Here is a 20,854-nt window from a genome sequence, read left to right on the forward strand (position 1 = left end):
AGGCCACCTGTGGTCACCTGAAGTTGAGCCAAAAGAAGTGTGGTGTCAGCTCAGCCTACAGCACTGGCCTGCTTACAACAGAGCTGATACCAGTAGAAGTCCTGTCCTCCAGAAATTAGAGCAACGGTTTCCTGCTTGCATTCATGTTTGCAGAGTTTAGAAAATGCTGGCCCATGAAAGCCACCTTTAAACATTTGTACTCTTACTTTTTTTTGTCTATGGCTGTTCATGGGGTTTACTACCACTTTTGTTATCAATCTGATGTCTGCTCTTGATGCACCAAATTTGTTTTGCACAATCGGGGGAGAACAATGTTCATGTGAACGTGTGATTTCTCCATGACACACACGGTGTGAACCCAGGTCTGAAAAAAGCCCTTACGATGTAGGTAACCTTTCAGAGAACAGTATCTGCTCCATAAGTTACCTCAGATACACACAGTAAACAAAATAGAAAGTAATTTCTTGCAAGCAAGACTATTTTGTATTTTTTCTAAAAGCAAAGAGTATTTTATTTACAGTGCTGGAAGAAGGGGTAAACTGGAATACAAAGTTACATTAATATCAAGCAACAATGCAGTCAGGTATCTCTGTTTTTGTCCATTTTGCTACAGCTTTCTTCATATGGTGGCTTCCTAAGTTACCAAGTGAAATCTTTTGGCTTACCTAGTGAGGGCATGGTTCTTCTGAATAAGAGACCTGATATACGACTAACAGTAAGTTTTTAAATGCCATTTTTAGTTTTAAGCAACACCAATACCATGATTTTTATGTTACCTGACAACTATGGCAAATTTTGCTCCTATAGTGTACTTAACTTTAGTAGCAACTTGCTATTTTTCTGTAAAAGTGATTTTACTGCATTTTGCTTAAAGCCATCAACACATCTGTCTTTGTTGCCAAAGTAACATGTTATTAAACATAACTGATTTGAGAGCAAATAAAAACATGAAATAGGATTTTCTCTGTAAAGTGCACCTGTGGAAAAAAAATTAATTAGTGCTTTACACACTTGACAACAAGTATGACCTGGTCTCTGCAAAAGATGCCCTGAATTCCATGTGTAATTAGTCTCATTTTCTATGAGAATTTTCTTCAGCATAAAATTAAGCATAATTTTAAGACTTCAAGGGACTGAAATAAAAATGCATTTGAGGTTAACAGTTTTTAAATTTAACCACTTTGTGGCCAAAATTTAAAATCTTTGGCTATTTGTTGAAGTTCACAAGGTGGGGGGAGGGGGAGGCTTATTTCCTCAGACTGTCAGAAATATTAATTCAGAATTTTAGGATTCTTACTGGGAAACATGCCTCGTAAAGTACTACAGTAATATGCATAGTTGCTTGTGCACCAGGATACAAAGGATAATGTTTGAAAATGCAAAAACATTTTAATAAAAAGTACTAACTAGTTCCTGTAAAAATTGATCAGCATTAATTTGATTCTCTTCATGTTTTACTTGAAAGCAAGGTTGTTAATAGGCAAAAACAGTGAAAACCTTGCTGACACTAGAACACAGTGGTCACTATACACTTTGCTGACAAAATGTCATACAGTTTTCAGAGGTATTACTTAGTTTTTATCTCCCAAAGAACAGGGTTAATGTGTTTCACCAAATTTTATTGCATCTGAACACTTTACCATAACAAGTAGTGAAACAGCAATGTTACATCCTCATTCTCACATAGGGCCATCAAATGGAAGTTGTTTATATGGATCCCAACAACCCACTGCCTGATCGTCAATATTACGGGCGTGTGCAGCTGGTTGAGGTAAGAACTGAAGAAGGAAGGGCCTTCTCTTTTCTTCCCAGTGGCACATAAAAAATACACAGGTAGTATAAATACACAGCTAATATGTGCAGAAATACCAAATACTTGATAATGGTAGTGAATATAAACTTAAATATTGTAGACCTTAAATATGAACAACATTTTTTCTCTCTCTTTACTGCCACATTGAACCTGGGTTCTGGTTCATGTCACCTAAATTTGGCACCTCTGAGCTAGGCATCTTGTCCAATTTAGCCCTTAGAACTCCTCTCCAGGGCTAGTGGAGTAATACTGAATCAGTCATCAATGGAAGATGATTCATTGCAGCCTCAGACTGTACTTAAAAGGGATGGAATGAACTGGTATCTGTTTTCCTTGGTGTCTAGTTAGGTGTCTAGTTATCTGGTTTAGAATGGGTGTCCAGCATTCAGGTAGGTGAATTTAACAGGGATTATTCCTACCTTAAATCTGTGCTCAGAAGATCAGACTGGTTATTTATTTCTCTCTCATATATAGGCAAAAAAGATGTTTCTTCAAGCCACATTCCATTTTCAGTAATGCTGCATCCATTAGCAGCAAGACAGCATGTGAAGGCATCCCTGAAAGATTTGATTTCTAAGACTTCACTTACCTTAGAAGTAAAAGCATTTTCCTCCATTCTTTTATGGTTCGGAGGGTGATATCTCAAAGAAATTTGGATGACTGAAAAGGAACCTACAGGCTTCTTCACTTCTCAATACCTCAAAGACATACATAGCTTGCAAAGTAAAGGCAACATCCATTTTTATGCTCGTTATTCTTTTTTCCACCCATTCTGTGTTTATTTTCCTGGCCCCTATTTCACTCCACTCCGATTGGCACTGCAAGGTGCCAATGGATCTTTTCTCCCATTTCCTGTCCTCCAGTCTTCTTTGCAGATACTCTTTTTAAGAAGCTGCAGGGCTGTGCTCATTTTGTACCCTTAATGCACAGGGAAACTTCAGGCATGCCAGCAGCAATAACCCTGTATCCAGAGAGGAACTCATGATAGTCCTGTCCAGACTGGATGGCTTACACATCAGAGGCCTTTACTTCACGGAGACTCAGCGGCTGACGCTCGGTGAGGTTGGGCTGGAAGAAGCCACCAGTGCAGGAAGCGGCAGCATTGCGTACAGTGTAGAGACGTGCTCCTGCCCTCCGGAGTACACCGGTGACTCATGTCAGGTAGGAAACGTTTGCCTCCATACAGTACCATTATCTTCTGTCTTGCCTGCAGCTATACATACTGCAGTTCGTTAGAGGAACAGGCTAGTTATTAAAGTAATTAAGCGTGCTTCTTGTAAGCCTGTGCACTTTCAATGGCTCAAGTGCTTTCGCTGTCTAAGAAGCACTGTAGAGTTATTCAACTCGTGATTGCTTTTGTGGAGCTTTGAATGTCATTTTACATGTGTAAGGCACTATAATGATGGATTCTTCTGTGGTGCCCTCTGAGAGGCTGAATAATCTCAGTCAACACATACCTTAATGGAGAGAAGGGCAGTATTGACTTGATCAAAGTTTGTGAGATCATAGACAGTGGAGAAGATTCCTGGTGTTCCTTATTTTAGCTGGGTCCAAGGGAAGTAGCATGAACCTAGATAATTCTACTATATTTCTAGGAAAGTATTTGAAATCTGAAATTAACATATTTGCAAAAAAAAAAATTTGGAGATACTTTTTGAAAGATAATGTAAACATGGCAAAGTAATACTGTTACCTAAAGACTGGTGAAATCCTAACCACAGCTGTATATCCTGTCCCTGATGCTGTTCCTGTAGCTGTAATTCTTTTGGTTGTCTTTTTGCTTAGGTTAGAGCTTGACTGTTACCATGTGTAAGCACCCAGTGCAGCAGAATAAAGTACTGGAGAGATAAGCAGTATGCAAAGTGCACAAAATATGAGAAATTGCTCTCAGAAAATGGTTGGTGGTTACTATAAAGCAACAATTGCTGTACTAACCTTGCAAAAGTTTTTTGAAATGAGAATGAACGAATAATATCTAGACTGGAGCAGCTGCAGAGAGAGTGAACAAAAATATGTATGTCTGGCTTACATTTCATTTGTGCATCCACTGCTCAGGGCAGCTATTCATCATCTCTCAAATACCATTTTGGAAATATTTTTTATTTTTTCATACATTTGGTGTTCTGTACCACACACAAATTGATGAACATTGACTGAACTTACTAGTGCCATTGCATTGCTTTCAACATACTGCCTTGATAAACCAAGCGTTTGGGTTTTTTTAATGTAACCTGGTGGAAATACAAAGCCAAAGGAAGTGACCAAGACACTCACCTGGGCAGTTGGTAAGCCCCGTATGTTTATTCAGCGTTACTCAGGTGGTGATTTACTGCTCTAATCACCCAGCTCTGTCTGGCTGCTGTAGGTAGGGAGGAGGTGATGCCTGCCCCACCCCGACTTAGGTATATATTGAGCTACAGGAACTGCAGGGTTACTTGTTAACCTCAGGAACAGTAATGTGTGCTGTACGACTTGACTCACGTATAAAGTTTGAAGGTGGGGCCCATCACAGCACAGAGCCTCATTAATCTGAGTCAGAGGCTAGAGAAGAAGGGAGTGTATAAGAGAAGGAACGGGTGAGCAGCGAAGGGATAGCAGCGTATGTCCGCAGTGGGGCCAAAGTAAAATGATGGCCCAAGCACAGAGGCCAAGAAATGTAGGATGGCTGGTTGTCACGTTAGCGTCCCTGGGGCATTGTTTAACACAAGATATGCAACAGAGGCTCTCCTATCCCCACCTTCTGGAGAGGAGTCAGCAGCAACAAGTTCAAACGGATTTTTACCCAAGACAGGTAATTTGCTCATTTTCACTTGCTTCCTTCTTTCACTTTGTTTTTAAATTAACTAATTTGGTAACAACTTATGCATTACCTAATATAAATGTAATGAGAAGGCTAATCTTATATCTCAAAGTACTTTGCCAACAAAAACGTGTGCAAGAGTTTCTTTTAAATTGCTGTTATTTGAAAACAATGATCCTAAATACATAAGCACTTGAAGGTGCCGAGCGAGAGCTTTATCTTCACGTGGAATCAATTTATCATTTGTGTGGAAACCACAAATGCTGCTTCAAAAACAAAGTGCCTAGGTACTCCAAATGTGTCCTTATAAACACAGCATAAATAGAAAAACAAAATGTTCCACAGATATTTTTCCAAATGCATCTGGATATGTTTTTAAAAAGTACGATTCATTTTGCTCTCCAAAAAAAGACTGTAAGTAAATAAAATTCATATGTATTAGGGCCTATATTTTACTTAGTCATGCTGTTTAATGTATTTCAGGCCCTGGTTTCTTCAGAAGCTGTGTATATTGGCTCCCTGTTGTTCAGGGAGCATGTTCACCCTTTTAAAAATGTATCTAAGAAACTTCAAATGTCTATTCTAAATTTAGTCCTTGCTCACACTGAAGTCAGTATTTGAAGTTTTTTGATGGTATTAGTATTCTGTATACTTTTTTTTTTCATTTATCCTATATGTAGAGAAGGCAAAGGTGCCACTAGCAGCAGTTGCTTAAACAGCAGTAACTCATTATTCCTTTTGGGATCTGCTTTCTGAGAGGCTTTTTTTCCTCTGGCAGTTCTATCTATTGATAAATTCTTTTCAGGTTAATCCTGCCTCTGCATAAATACTTACACCTTGAACCACTGGAACATGATTTGTGACACCATCCCACAAACCCTTTGCTCTTCAGATTAGTCCCATCAGTCTTGGTGGTGCAATTATTGTGAGAAAAGATTTATGGCTTTAAAGTTCAACTGTCACCTGTTTTCTGCATGTTGTTGGGGCCAGCCCCTAACTAAGGTAGGGGTGAGTATAGGTACAGCACAGAAGTACATTCCCGGAGGTGGGAACCTGGGAGGTGCTGGCTTCGTGGGGAGCACAGCTTTCTTCCCACTTCCATACAGCCTCTGATCTTCCTTGCACCACACTGTCTTAGTTCCTAGTGAAAAGGAGCTAGGGAATAGAAGGGATAGACTTATGTCTAGTCATTTTTGGTGTGGTTGTTGTGCCAGGAGTATGTGAGCAGAGAAGGTGGGTGTGAATTTTTGAATGGGTCTGTGCACAGGAGGGCTTCATGCTCACAGGAGGAACTCTTTATGCTTTCCCTGTCCTTGGCAAGCAAGAAAATTGTTTTAACATATGAGTTACTACCTTCCTGGTGTAGGCTAATAAACCTGATGTCTCTTGCTTCATTCATAATGTCCCTCTGGTTCAGCTGTCTGCTTAAATCCAACTGTGATCTGACAGGCTGTGCTTCTGCTCCTGTGCTCTCAATAGCTAAACATTCTTCTCATGCTTTCCTGGTCTCCAGGGCAAGCCTGTACTTAGAAATTAGATCACTGTATATTTTGTTACATCACCTAGCTGTGTCTAGGCATGGCTTTGTGTAGCTCTTGGTAGACTTACTGTGAAAGTCATGATGAATATATGTAAAAGATATCTAGAATTATTTCCAAGGAATAGATTGTAGTGAAATTATATATTGAGATTTCATATAACCACTAGTTAATATGTGACATTTCCATATGTTCTTCCTAAGATTCACAATACAGTATTCTCATAGTCAAATGTTTTTCTGTGGTTTAATAATCATATTCAACACCTTTATACATAGCCACACGACGTGTTTTGCTCAGTGGTTAGTGAAAATTATTAAATCATCACTACCAAAATGTGTAAAGAGCAGGGGTTCAGCTGAAACTTCTTCATCTCCGTTCATTGCTATTTGCTGCATTAGAATAAAGGAGCTTGCAAAGAAAGGTATTCCTTTACTCCTCCTTGGAAATGGCAAACATTTCCAAAATACACTTCCCATAACATGTTCTTTCCACTGACACTCACTAATTTTTTTCTCTCTGCTTACTTCCTAGGAATGTGGCCTTGGATTTTATCGTGAGAATAAAGGATTATTTGCTGGACGCTGTGTGCCCTGCAACTGCAATGGAAATTCAAATAGATGTCAAGATGGTACTGGAAAATGTATTGTGAGTAACTACAAAAATTCAAGAAATTAATGGGAAGAAAAGGAGAAAAACTCATTTATCTTACTGTAGTATAGACTATGCAGTATTGTTAAATTCCAAGCAACTAAAAATAATCCTTGTATGCCTCATTCTCTGAATTTTGTACTGTTAATGAGCCTAAGATGCATACACTTAAATGTATATTTGACATAACTGTGGGTGATTGGAGTAATTTGTGTCCTTGTTTTCAGTTTTTTTCTTTCCCCTGTAATTTTTGTTAGATCTTGGTACAAAAAGGTCACCAAATTAGTACTTTTGGAAGCTTTTGTAGTTATTTTTAATAAACATGGGTCTTATCCTGGCATATGCAGTCTTTAGTGTTATACAAATATACTAAGATTTGCCAGTGCTGATAAACAGGACTTTTGTACATAGCACAGTCTTTGCAGAATCTCTTGTTTAATCAGCTTCAGTGTATCTCCACAAACTTCAATCTATAGCTAGATGGATTAAAAAATATTGAACTAAGTAAAATGAGATAATAAAAGCTAGATTAAATAGAAAGTTTTAGCTGTTACAGAAGGTGTAGTGGGGCAGATTTTGCTCCCTGGCACACTGTATTAAACCCAAAGCAGCCTCATGGGAGTGGATCAGCCTTTGTTGCAATGGAATTGTGACATTTGGCTGACTGTGCTTCTCCAGTTTATACCTATGATGCTTCTTTGAATACTTTGTTCTGAAAAATTCCCACTTTAAAACTTTTCAGTAATTTTTCATTTACTGTGTAAACAAAAACCGTGCCAACATCTTTCACGGTCTGTCTTTTCTGTTACTTCTTCCTTGTTTGCACTGCATCCATTTTGCCTGCGGCGCATTCCTGTGCGTTATGTCATTTCCCCCGACTTCATCTGAACCAACCATGTTGCTTTGATGGGAACCATAAACCAATTCAGCACATTCTGAGGGATGACTTACAGGCTGCTGCTTTGGAGGGGCAGGGCAGGCTGTGACAGGAAAGTGCTGCAGCAGAGCAAGAAAGATGAGGAAGTTTCACTTCAGATTAGAATTACAGAGGCAAATTTTACTTTCACCTCACAAAGTATGTGACTTAGATTTCTCTTTATCCCCTCTTTCTCACGGCTGGATTAACTTTCAGATAGAGCTAAATCAACCCTTGGCCCAAGGACAAGATTTAGGGCAAGCAAAGTCATCCAGAATAACGCAGTGAAAAATGAAAGCCCTGAGGGCCTGTATTTCCATTATGAGCCTCTGCCTAACCATGAGCAAGTTCGTGTCTCTGTAGAAGAACCATGGGACAAAGACCTGATGTGGGGCAGAGAAGAAAAGGAGCTTCCCATTGAGGAGCCACCAAGTTCCACATCCTAAGAGCAAAGCTTGTTCTCTTGGCTTCCTACTCCTCACCTGGACCCCCAGGCCCCAGTACCTACATATATCAGTGTACTTTGAATGTCAGCCTCCAGAGAAGACTTTGTGAGGGAGGATAAGACCAGGCTGGCTCCTTCCCCTGTGGCAGCAGTGCCCTAGCTCAGGCAATCACTATCCCACTGCTGCATACCAGTGGAAGAAGTGTGCTGCTGCATTGCTGAAAGCAGGGGAGAATGGAGGGTAGGAGGAGGTGGAGAAGACTGAAAGGCTGGTTCTTATGTGTAGGGAAAAGCCAGCTCTCTGCCATTAATCCGGCTTTGTGATCCTTGTGGTCCCTGCCCTTCTTCCTGGAAGGCATGTTCCCTCAGCAGCACCATGGTGCTGAGACTTGCTCATCCTGTGACATGTTGCTTCATGTCATGTAACCCCATGTGTTTCATATAACCTCAGCATTTCTCTTGTGGCCCTGACACACTCTACTCTGACTTCCTTATACCATATGGGTGCATACACAGTCAGTTGGGAATTTTCCTTTCAGGATTTGCAATACTTGATGGTTTGGAGATGCTGTGACTCCAGGGCTGTCTCTGACCCTGTGAAACTCGAAGGAGGACCCATGAGGAAGCTGCTGCTCTGGCTTTATTCCGCTGTGTCTTGAGACCTCCAGCCCTTATATACCATTTAACTAGAGGAGCAGAATGGCACATTTAGAGTGACTTATGTGTGAAATAGTTTACGTTTTCTTTGCAATTACAGAATTGCTTCAGTTTCTGTAGACAGAGTGAGCAAAAAAAAGCCAGGAGATAAACTTCAGGGGGATGGGAGGAAGTTGCTCCAAGTTGAAACCAACACATATATTTTTAAATATGTCTCTTTTACTCTTTTTGCAGTTAAATTTATTCTTCAGGATTATAAAAATTGGCAGTAATTATTCAGAAACAATCTGAATTTTCCATTAGGTTTTTGCAGGAATATAAGCACCAACTTTTATAGAGGCTGCACTTTAAAATTATTCCTTTTGCAAACATAGTGTCTTTGTGTTACTTGTTGTTTAATTTCATGTTAAATGTCTGATATATTAACTGGAGCTTTTACTGTTCGTTCCCAGAACCTTTCATAATTGAGCCACAGATTTAGGTCTTTAACCAAAATGAAAACAAATTAGGGGTTACTACCTGCAGAGTTTGAGGGAAGGGCTGTTGATGTGGTTAAGGGAGTCTGGGTATGAAGAAATGTAGAGGAGAATGGAGTGTAAGAGGAGATGGGAGAGACAGAACTATTTCTCATTCATAGGGAAAAATGGCCCTCTACTGCTAGTCATGGTAGTAGGGCTTAAAACACAGCCCTGAGCTATCAAGGTCCCTGAAATGGAAGCGTAATTTGCTCAGTAACCTCTTCCAGCCAATTTCCCACTTTATTTTTTTCCATCTTTCGCTTTATTTAGTACACCCTCAGCTCTGTGGGACATTGGATCAGTCTGTTGTGCACTGAAGACAAACAACTGTAGAACTTGGGAGTGTGAATGCCTCTTGAGTGTTGGTCACTTGGAATTTTTATGGCTGCTTATGTATTTTTATGCCACCTATGTATTTGAACAACTTCTATTTTAAATTAGCATCAATTTAGGTAATGCAAAAGCAACTTGCTCATTCTGTCCCCATAAAATATAAATGTGTGACAACTAGACAGCAGCAGAATTAAGAATTTTTCTAAAACAAAATGTAATTTGCAACAATTTTATCATGGAAAAAGTAACTCAATTGCATCAGTTTCAGTTGTATTCCTAGTCTTTGCTTTTCATTATTTCATTATTTTATTATTTCATTGTTTATTCCAGTTACCCCAGATACCAAGTAACACATGCACTGGAGAAACTACATGAAACTCAGTTCTGATCTGAATCTATTAAGAGAAACAATTTTTGTATTAATTTAATGGGATTTTTTTAAAAGAATGTACTTGGGCTCAATTCATTGCATGCTTTTAAATTATATCTGCCTTCTAATTAGTGTTAAGATGTGAAATTTAAACGTAGTGGGTTTTTTTAATTGGAATATCAAGACATAGAGAGTGTTTTAATGGAATGTTCCTTAACTAACCATGCACCCGATTGAATTTCCTTAAAAATATGTTTAATTCGGCTTTTATCAGTTGCTTTTCCACAATAGGGAGGAACTTGTGCTTTCTGTGGTTAGAAAATTGACTGAAACTGCTCTGTCCTGGTTGTGAAGGCAATATGGCAATAAATGCTTGATTATGCGGAGGGGAAAGAAAATATCCTCTGAGTAGATTAACTGCATTTTTTTAAAAATAGTAAAGTCATACTGAGTGGTAAAGCACTGCTAACTATCTTGCTTGTTTCCTTTTCAAGAACTGTCAGTATAATTCTGCTGGGGAGAAATGTGAGCACTGTAAAGATGGTTATTTTGGAGATGCCACTCAGGGTTCCTGCCGGATGTGTCCTTGCCCCTATACAAACAGGTACAGTAAAAGCTTGTAAGAAGTCAAGGAGGGGAGGGGAAAAAAAACATGAGAGAAAAAACCCAAACCATAAGCCCAAACTCTGCTACCAGAGGAAGATAATAATCTTCTTCCATGTTCTCATATTACCCAACATATTGTGGCATCAGACCTATTTGAGACACATTACACCAGCAGTAACTTGGTAGTCTGTCTCACAGCTTTGCCTTTTTTAATGAGCTGAGCATTCTAATTCTCACTCAGACCCTGAACTTTAACTTTATGAGTACACCCTCAGCTCAGTGGGACATTGGATGGGCTTCAGAGGCATGCTGCTCACAGCCCTGGGGAGCCCCAGGCAGTTGTAGTGGGCTTACATACAAAGCCACGAGTAACTCATTCATAATGACAAATGTAGGATGGAAGCCCCTTCCCTTACTGGGCATATCCAGGATCTTTCTTGTTCACTGAAATGCAAGATGTTTAACAGTATTACTCTGGCTAGGAGATAAGTAACAACAGTGAAACAAGCCTTTTATATGAATTCAGAAAAATTAGTGAGATGCAAAAATAATATAAAAACATTCAAGCTCTTAAGCATGTATTTAGAACTCTGAAAGAGTGTGGTTGCTCTTCACCTGGAAGCTCTGTTGGAAGTGTAAACATGCTAAGCTGAAAAAATGAAACTTCCTTGGATCTAATGAGGTTGCCAGGCTTTTAAAATTGGGCAATAAATTGCATTTTAAATGCACAGTATGTTTAGGCACATTGTCATCGTTGGTCAGTTTTGAAATGTGTTAAATAAAACCAAATATTTTTTTTTTTTTAATTTAAGCTATAAATTGCTAAAGGCACCACATAATATTTGCCAGGTGCATTAGCAAACACCAACTAAGCTTAAGTAAGAGATTTACACTATCAGACAATAGACAGGTTTTTCATTTATCAGAGAACTCTCTGATAGATCTAGTTTTGACAGCCTCTTCTGCAGGTTCTTGCCTGAAGCTGACTGAACATGTTTTAAGAGTGCTGAAATACCTAGAGAGACCATAAACCTATGCAGTTTCATAGCTGCACATTAGGGTAGTGAATCTCATTCCTGACATAGGAAATGCACCCCACCTGGCATTTTTGGAGTTGCAGTCTTCCATCTAGTAAAATTATATGCAATGCTTAGTGCAGACATTTGTCTTTGATACATAGACTTGCTTTATCCAACTGTTCATAGATTAAAAAATGAAAATAGCAAACATGGCCTGCCCCACTTCATCTCCTTCCTTCTCCTTTCTGAACATTGGACAAAATAATGGTTTCTCTCCAAGTGAAATTTGAATCCAGATAATTCTTCTAAAAAGAGCAGAGAAAAATGTTTATTGTGTTAACCGGATATTCCCTAGAGATTCCAAACATGCTGCACAACTTTACTCAGCCTTGGTTAAAAATACCCTAAACAATATGAGCTATGTAAAAATATCCATTAATGTTGTCATCCATTAAAAAGGAAGAAAAGAAAAGAAAAGCTATACAAACAGGAGGAACTGTTGTCTAGCACAGGGTATTGATTCTTGCCTACTAAGATAAAATAGCTACCCAGACTTGTTTTATTTTATGACATCACTACTAAGGTTTATTTTAGGCATTCCTTTGTGTAGTGCACCATTAATAGTCACTCCACAGGGTCAGGAAAGGATATTTTTTAGTCTAAGGAAATAATTTACGCAAAAAATATGAAACTTCAAAGAATTAGTCACAGTAGATTATCTACAGGCAATTAAATTAGCTGAGAAGTACTTTGGTGGTATAAATACTTTTTAGTCTGAAAGTTATTAAACTGAACCTCAAGAGTGTAAAACCTATTTGATGATGTGCTAACGATAATATTTTCTTCTTCTCAAAGATTTGCAACTGGCTGTGTGGCAAATGGTGAAGAAATTCAGTGTCTCTGCAAAGAAGGTTATACCGGAGTTCGTTGTGAACGGTAGGTGACTTGTTTCTCAAAACTAAGGTTTTTGAGAGGCACTATAAAAAGAAGTATGTCTGTATTGGGTAATACATATAGACATGTGGTAATATTGGGTAATATATGTCTGTATTGGGTAATATATATGGACATAGTATGCACATGCTTAAGGAGTAGCTATTTATATGGAGAACTGCTAAAGAGTGGTGCTCTAGTGTAATTCCAGTAATAAACCCAATGCTTCCTTGAAGAAATGAAAGCAATTCTCCACAGACTAGTGACTACACAATTTTTACCAAAAAGAGAAGTGTCAGCCTCTTTGTTTAAGTACCCTGTGCCTTACCTTATCCTGCACTCTGGTAATAATAACTTCCACTTCCTTCATCCCTTTTCAGGTTAAAAACATTGTCCTGTTTCCTCCAATGTACATGATGGTGTTTCAGTGGTCTTAATTATCCCACAGCAACCATGTAACATTTAGCACCATACCCTTGATCTAAAATCATTCTGATGTGATCCACAGCTGGAGCATGCACACACCAGGCTGAAGCCATCTCTTTTGCTGGAATATTGCAGCAGTTTGGCAAAGCCAAGGAGGAACAACATGGCAGTTTGAGGCAGGCAGATGAACCAATTTCACTGAGTTTCAAATCCAGGGAGAACTTAAGTGTAATGGAATGGTGTTGTGTGGTTTGGAAACTTGAGGCCAATAAGTCATGATGTCTCATCTGTAGACAGGACCTCAGTAGGACACTGTCTTGTGCTTCAAGACTGTTATCTTAGACATCTAATCTGCAGGTTATAGAGACTTTCTCTTCTAGATATAGCTATACGTCCGCTACTCATCATGGCCCTTTGATCCCACGTTACCAATCTTACAGGTCTTAAAACAGAGTGACTTCTAGGAGTATTAGCTAGCCAGTCTGGACAATATATTTTACCTGTGAAATATTTAGAGATCATGCATACAGACTGCTTTGCTGACAGGTGGCAAGAGGAGGTATCACCCAGCCAGAAGGGTGATGATTTCAGTCAGTGCCATTGCTGTTTGAAATCTCAGCTGTGCATTGCATTACATATTTTCTGGTGGGATCACGGACCAGAGTGGTATGGTTTGCTGGGTTAAGCCTTGTCAAATTCCTTGTGTATATGTGTATCTGTGTGCACTGTATTTTTTCAGATTAAGTGAATTATTCCTATAAGAGCATTGTGGGAGTGCTGTTATTTTTAGAAAAAAATTCTGCAGCACTCACAAAGATATTTTTAGCATGGTACAGAGGATACTGTAAACCAAAAATATATCCTTCCTGTTTAAGTCAAGACATGAAATTAAAAGTTCTTGAAAGTTTCTTCAGGAGAATAACTGGGATTTTTTCTCAAGGAAAAGTATGTTTCACAAAAGTAGCTTCAAATATTTAATCCAAATTACTTGTATCTCTTTATCTAGCTGTGCTCCAGGATATTTTGGAAATCCACAAAAATATGGAGGCTACTGTCAGAAATGCAACTGTAATGATAATGGACAACTGGCTAGCTGTGACCACCTGACCGGAGGTACGTGAGGGCCTGTAAACATGGGAGAGAGTGTTGTTTTCTTTTCAGGAAGCAAAGAAGGAAGGTACTTGGATAAGCTGAACTGAAGGAAAGATATAGACTTAAAAGAAATGTAGATAATATTTTACAAAATGTAAGATTTCCTGCAGCATAACAACATAGTGATAGATGGGCTGTCCTGAGTCATCAAGTTTACCCTTTTACTCCTTACCCAAGTAAGCCATTTTATCCTGTATTTCCCTTCATAAATACTACCAATTTTTTTTTGTTTCATGGCTATGTTTTTAAATGCATCATAGTTCCTCTGCTGACATGGTTAAATTATATCATGCCAGTCTGTGTTGATGGACTTATGAAACTGAGCATTCTCAATATACCTTGTTAAAATGTATTTGGCACAGATTAATGACGTCTTTGGAGTCTGCATCAGGCACTGCCTTCTTAGGTATTCAAGCTAACTGCATTTACAGTGGAAGCTAGAAACTGACTTCAGGAGGCTCTTTTATAAATCCAGCTATACACTGCTGTGCTGGCTAAGACATCTGTGATTTTCCCATAATCTGTCACACAGGTACTTCACTACTAGTAAGCTCTTATATAATACCATGGGCATATGTTTGCTTTATCTATTATAACTTTGAAGTAGAGGACCTGATCCTACATTCCTCGGACTGTCTTTACCTCAATTCACCTCAGTCCCTTGGGATACTCCTTTCTATTCAGAAACCCATAAACCGCTGCTCCTGAAATGACCTTGATTCTCCCATATTTTCATTCTCCAAGAAAATTTAACTTTCCTTTCCCTGTAGACAGATTTTCCTCCTCTTATGTTAGTGAAGTTTCCAACTATTAACTCCAAATATTTCTCTTTCAAATACGCTCTTCATTGCTCTGCATTGCTGTTCACACTGCAGTCTAGTAACTGCAAGGATCACATTATCTTTCTTTGGCCACAGAAATTAGAAAACCAGCAGGTGATGTGAACTGCTGTTGGCAGCTGGTGCAATTTTTCAATAGCTTGTTCTCACTTCACATTTCATCATTGAGGTAATACATGTCTATTATATTTATACCTTGTATGGAACAGATCCAACCAGTGCTTGATGTTTTATCATTCCTTTCTTTTTGAAGCAAGAGTTTGCTGGCACAAACTAATCCGTAGGGCAAAATTCAATGAGCCAGTTTGTTTTCCTCCAACTATACATTCTGATCAGCCATCTCTTTCTCTGCATTAGGAATAAAACCCTCTGTGATCATCGGCACAGCATGTTCTAGAAGGTTTCTTTTGCGTGATGTTCGGCGCTTGGCCAGCACTTCACCATTTCTTGGCTGATGCTGTTTGTGCACAAGCTGTAATAATAGTTTTATTTAATTGGTACTTCACAGCGACAGCTGAAATGTGTCTGGTGTTAGCTGAATTACACAACAGCAGAATTGCATGGGTATTTGAATTTCAAAATAATTTCCTTCATTCTCTCACAAATATATTCTTTGTGACTTGTCTGCTTTTGGCAGCAACGATCACTACCAATCCCATTTAACTTCCTGATGATTTAATGTGCAAGTGCCAAAGGAAATGGCACATCTAGGCAGTTTGTCCCAGGCTGTTTCATGCTGCTGTTAAAGTTCAGGTCCAGTTTTATCACTGTACCCTCTCACAGTTGCAAGCTGTTGTTGACTGTTGACAGCAGCAGCCTATATAGAGTGCATCCTTTTCCTGCAGAGTAAAAGACATAGAATGATTAGGGTTGGAAAAGACCTCCAAGAGCATCAAGTTTAAGCTTTGACCAACACAGCTGTTTTCATTTTCAAGAGGAGATGATATTTTGGCAGTAAGACCAAGCCTGTAAAAGGGACTTGGGCATCAAGATGGGGAAGATTCCTGTTATCTATGTAATATGATTTTTAGGAGCCAGTTCCTCTCCTTCCTCCTAGAAGTTAGGATCCCAGGATGTTACAATTCCACATGCACTTGGGGATTGTTAAGCTTCTTGTAACAGGGTTCATAAAGCAAATGAACAAAACGAAAGAGCACTGTGGAGATGCAGTTACTTGTGCTGGCTTGTTGAAAAGTCTGAGGGCAATGTTTGTTATATACCACCTCTATCTGTGGTCCAAGCTCCATGCCTTGGTTTATATAAAATGCCTCCTTCCGTGCATGCACTGTGGATTTCTCTCAAGCTTAATTAATACCTAAATCTTACAAGCTGTGACAGGTATGAAGGAAATCCATAAATATTTCTTAGTTCCTTGTGGGTAAGACATTCTTTGGGGAATCAGAATCTGTGGTTTGAACATGGATACTAATGTAGATAAAGGGGTTTGAACTTACGTCCAGGGTAAAATGCTTTAACAGTATAGTCATAGAATAATAAAATATCCTGAGTTAGAAGGAACCCACAAGGATCATTGATGTCCAGCTCCTGGACCTGCAGAGGACAGCCACATGTACCTGAGAGCAAATACATACTGATGTTGAAAAGCTTCTTGAACTCTGTCTGTGCTCCAATGCCCCTGGTGTTATTCTAGGCAAATTCTAGGAATACATTCGGCACACTTGATATGAGAGGGCCTTCTGCTGCTACCCAAGTGGCATATATTAGGGGATTACACTAAGTTTCCTTTGAGTGATGGAAAAGGCATTGCTTACAGCAAGGCATAAGTGGGAGCGAAATGTTTTGGCATGTTCAAACCTTCTGGGCATTTCAGATCATTGACAGTGAGCATAGATTTATGGAAGGGCAGCACTGTGTTTTAATGGCTGCCAACCATGAAAACTGAGGGCAAAAATGAAATAGTATTTCCATAAGAAAACTTTGGTTACTAATGACAATCTTGTCATTTCAGAATGTTTCAATAATGAACCAAAAGATGTGGATCCCAATGAAGATTGTGACTGTAAGTAATAAAATAGAACCCCGTTTGGATTACTTTCAGCTGGTTCCAGATGCATATAGCCCTTTTAGGGGCTACAGAGTTTAAAAAGGACTGGAGGTATCCCATAATAAACATTTTAAAAGCAAACATTCAACCAAACACTTGGAAAAATGATTAAAGAGGCAGTCAGCTATTCAGATGTAAATGAGATCTCCTTCTTATTTCTGGCTTGGGTCACTTTCCTTTATACTGCGGGCTTTGTTGTTGCCTTTGTTCTTCAGGCAGCACCAGATGACAACCTTCAAAGCATTTCCATTGCATCTCACTTATTAATGTGCTCAGTGAAATGTTCTCTGTGTCAAATATCAACGATATATATTGATTTCCATTGCTCGTGCTCCCTCCAGCTTGCGATAGCTGTGTGATTACACTGCTGAAGGATTTGAGCACAATAGGTGACGAGCTTCAGCTCATTAAGTCTCAGCTGCAAAATGTCGATGCAAGTACCCACACGCTGGAGCAGATGAGACATCTGGAAACACGCATCAAGGACTTAAAGGTAGGCACACAGAAACAGAAAAGTGGATTTCAGATTAAGTGGATAAGAAATGAACCCAGAAGCTTAGGTTTTGTCAGTTTGCAAGGGAACGTACATTAGCATTTGATTTCAAATACCAGATGCTGGCAGCACTGGGCTTCACTTGTTAGAAGATATCTGTGGTTTCTATGTCATGCTCTGAAATAGAATTTGTATCTCTGCTTTTTCTTAGGCCTGCTCCCCTTGAAAGTTATATTTCTGAGGTTTCCCTCTGGTTCTGTCTTTTTCAAGCACTTCATATCTCTGCATTACTGAAAAAAACAATATTCCAGTTGCCATTACTGAAATTAATTCTGAAAACATGTTTTTTAGTTGGAATAGCTGTTGCTATACTCACAAATAATAAAAAACAGGTTTTGGGAAGCAGTTGGTGAGTTTTCGTGTCAGTAATGCTGCTTTTATTTACATTGGATAAAGGTCTGACCATATGAATGTTTTGCTTTTTGACTCCTGTGTATGGGTGATTTATTGGCTTATTTTTTCCTTTCTTTTCAGGTCTTATTGAACAACTACCGTTCTGTTGTTCGTAATCAAGGTTCAAAGGTAGATGAATTGGAGACAGAATTCACTAAACTAAATAGTGATGTAAATGCTCTTCAGGAAAAGGTGACTTACCAAATCAATTTAAAAATACACATCTCCTGAGTATATATTGGCATGCTGTATCCACATATTTTTAATCTTTTTTTTTTTTTTCCTTGCTAGGCTGAAATGAACTACAAAGCAGCTGAGAGATTATTCAATAATTTTGGCCAAACTCATCAGAAAGGAAAAGATTTGGTTTCACGAATACAAATAGTTGTCAACAATATACAAGGTAAAAAAGTTAGTTTCTAACTCCATAACATGATTTTGTTTTATGGAATCTTTTCGATTTATTTACAATATTCTTAATTAATCAGGAGAGGTTTTGTTAGAAAACAACTTCTAAAGTCAGAATTTAGTCATAGCTCTGGAATTCACTCTTACTATTAGAAATCTAATATATAATGTTTGTTTAGGAACCTGCCTTTCCTATGGAGTGAATAGGGACAGAGAAGGTTCACCAAAGGGACATTTAGAACAACAAATTGACTATCCTGACTTAAGTCTAACTTTATTCTGGGTTGCCATCATAGGCTCTTTAAAGTTAGAAGCTTAAAATTATTGCTGTGAAATTGGTCATTCGGGGCAAATTTCAAGCTCAATGCCATCATACTAGCTCTGGTTGTGTGACATGGGATACTTTTCATCTTAATAGAATTAATGCAAAATGGATCAGCTTCATTAAGGAATTCAGGAATAGGCCTGTCTATTTGAGAAAAGAGATCGGCGCTGTCATTTGTGTCTTTTGAATAGGCTTGAGCTCATTCTCTCTTTGACTTTGACAATGCTTTTTTTCAGTGCTCCTGGAACAAATAGCTGGTACAAATGCAGAAGGTAACAGCTTGCCCTTGGGAGATGCCTCTGAAGAACTGGCAGAAGCTCAACGCATGATGAAGGAGATGCGAAACCGTAACTTTGGCCAACTTCAAGCCGAGGCAGAGAAGGAGCGAACAGAAGCTCAGCTGTGTAAGTGCTTGTTCTCTCAGCTTCTTACTCTCCAGAAAGATCAGTCTTAAAACTGGAGCATTATTGATTGTTTGGGATGGAGTGCAGGGAGTGAATCCCTGGGATCTGTAGCGGTTGTTAGTCAACAGGAAAGTGGTAGTTTTGGAGGGGATTTAAAGGCATTTTTAGTTTGTTTTGGAAGAAACTGAGTTGAGTTGGGGAAGAAACCCAGTAGATACTTCTTTTGTAATTAGATCAATCTCAGTAAAATAAAGATGTAGCCATTATAATACACCTATGCAGCACTTCTGTGTATTGTAATACGTAGGCTGTGGTATGTACAGCTATTTTAGAGAAATTACGGGTTTAATTTAACAACAGATTTTCAGAAGCTGCTAGAGTAGTTTGAGGGCCAGATCATACAAGAATTAGGAAAGTCAGAAGCTCTAGTTGCACTAGTTGTACTCCCTTTTGTGTTCTCTACACGTTTGACTGGGACATTCAGAAACTTCATTCCAGACATGAAAGACAGGAAGAACAGCAGTATCTCCTAACCAGGGGCATAGTTGAGGAATGTAAGAGATTAAGACTCATAGTTAATTTCCCCCAACTTTGACACCTACCTCTGAGAAATTCTACTGTATCCTATTTTGTAGGCAGTGAAATAGCACTCTTAAGAGATTAATTTGATCTCTTTTGTGTTCCTGCTCTCTTTCAGATTACATGGGCCCATATCTCTCCATTGATTAAAGGGGAGACATTGATGACTACTGCAGTTGTAGATGTCTACATTGCAGTTGAAACTGTTGATGAAATTGTGTTGGTTCCATATTAAAAAAAAAGAAAATTATTTAGTATTTGCAGGTCAGCCTCACCCTTAGGTAATTTAGAAAATGTTTATTTGTGCTCTGTGTCTGCAGCAGCAAACTAGTGAGCAGATTTGATCAAGTGAGATGCTGAATACTGTCTCTGCTATAGTAACACTGAGATTAGCACTGCAAAGGATGGTTGGTGCACACAAGCACAGCTTTCTAATCCTAAATGTCAAGCCCTTTTGAATGAACTTTGTTCTGCTTCTCTTCTTCTCTGAAAAAAACTTTTCTTTTTGGTCCCAATACTGCAGTACTGACACGTATTAAGAATGAACTACAAAAGTACCACCAAGAAAATAATGGGCTTATTAAGGCTGTGAGGGATTCGCTGAATGAATATGAATCCAAAATCGCTGACCTTCGTGAAGCTCTGAATGATGCAACAGGGCAAATCAAGCAGGCTGAAAACTTAAACAGAGATAATGGAGTTCTGTTGGAAGACATTAAGGTAATGTTGGGCTTCTGGAGAAGAAAGTTAGAACTCAGGAGACAAGAAGCTTTTGATTGCTGCTTTTGACCTTACAAAGCCAAGCAGCACTAATTCTGTAGGCTTTCTCCAGGGTCTCTTTCTATCATTTGATGTGTGTATGGATAGGTATAAACATAGTCTAGTCCCACTTGTGGCCTCTTTGTGTGACCAGGATGGTGTGACCAAGACATAACTCTGGTAAGAGCAGGGAAGAAGAGTCTCTTCCTAGCGCTTCAGCTGCCACTAGTGTTTTTGTTTCCTTTTCTAGATCAAATTCATGATACTGATGTACTTTTTGTAGTAAGTGCTTTAAAGTATTTGGCTTTAGCAGCCGTGAAAGATTGGAGTAGATATGTGTGCAATACTGTTA

The 20,854-nt window shown here is 38.8% G+C and overlaps 1 protein-coding gene across 1 annotated transcript in view; it reads left to right on the forward strand.

Annotated features, from left to right (window-relative positions):
• LAMA3 (laminin subunit alpha 3) overlaps window positions 1-20,854 on the forward strand; it is a 112,023-nt gene that overhangs the window by 69,486 nt on the left and 21,683 nt on the right. Inside the window, exons 39-51 of the mRNA XM_027638907.1 lie at window positions 614-715; window positions 1,688-1,771; window positions 2,744-2,974; window positions 6,686-6,799; window positions 10,536-10,645; window positions 12,522-12,602; window positions 14,032-14,138; window positions 16,986-17,036; window positions 17,423-17,574; window positions 18,109-18,219; window positions 18,319-18,430; window positions 18,997-19,164; window positions 20,267-20,463. Of these exons, the coding sequence (XP_027494708.1) occupies window positions 614-715; window positions 1,688-1,771; window positions 2,744-2,974; window positions 6,686-6,799; window positions 10,536-10,645; window positions 12,522-12,602; window positions 14,032-14,138; window positions 16,986-17,036; window positions 17,423-17,574; window positions 18,109-18,219; window positions 18,319-18,430; window positions 18,997-19,164; window positions 20,267-20,463 (1,620 nt within the window). The remainder of the gene's footprint in view (window positions 1-613; window positions 716-1,687; window positions 1,772-2,743; window positions 2,975-6,685; window positions 6,800-10,535; window positions 10,646-12,521; window positions 12,603-14,031; window positions 14,139-16,985; window positions 17,037-17,422; window positions 17,575-18,108; window positions 18,220-18,318; window positions 18,431-18,996; window positions 19,165-20,266; window positions 20,464-20,854) is intronic.

This window comes from Corapipo altera, unplaced genomic scaffold (genome assembly GCF_003945725.1).
Source record: "Corapipo altera isolate COAL_440 unplaced genomic scaffold, ASM394572v1 49, whole genome shotgun sequence".
NCBI lineage: Eukaryota > Metazoa > Chordata > Aves > Passeriformes > Pipridae > Corapipo > Corapipo altera.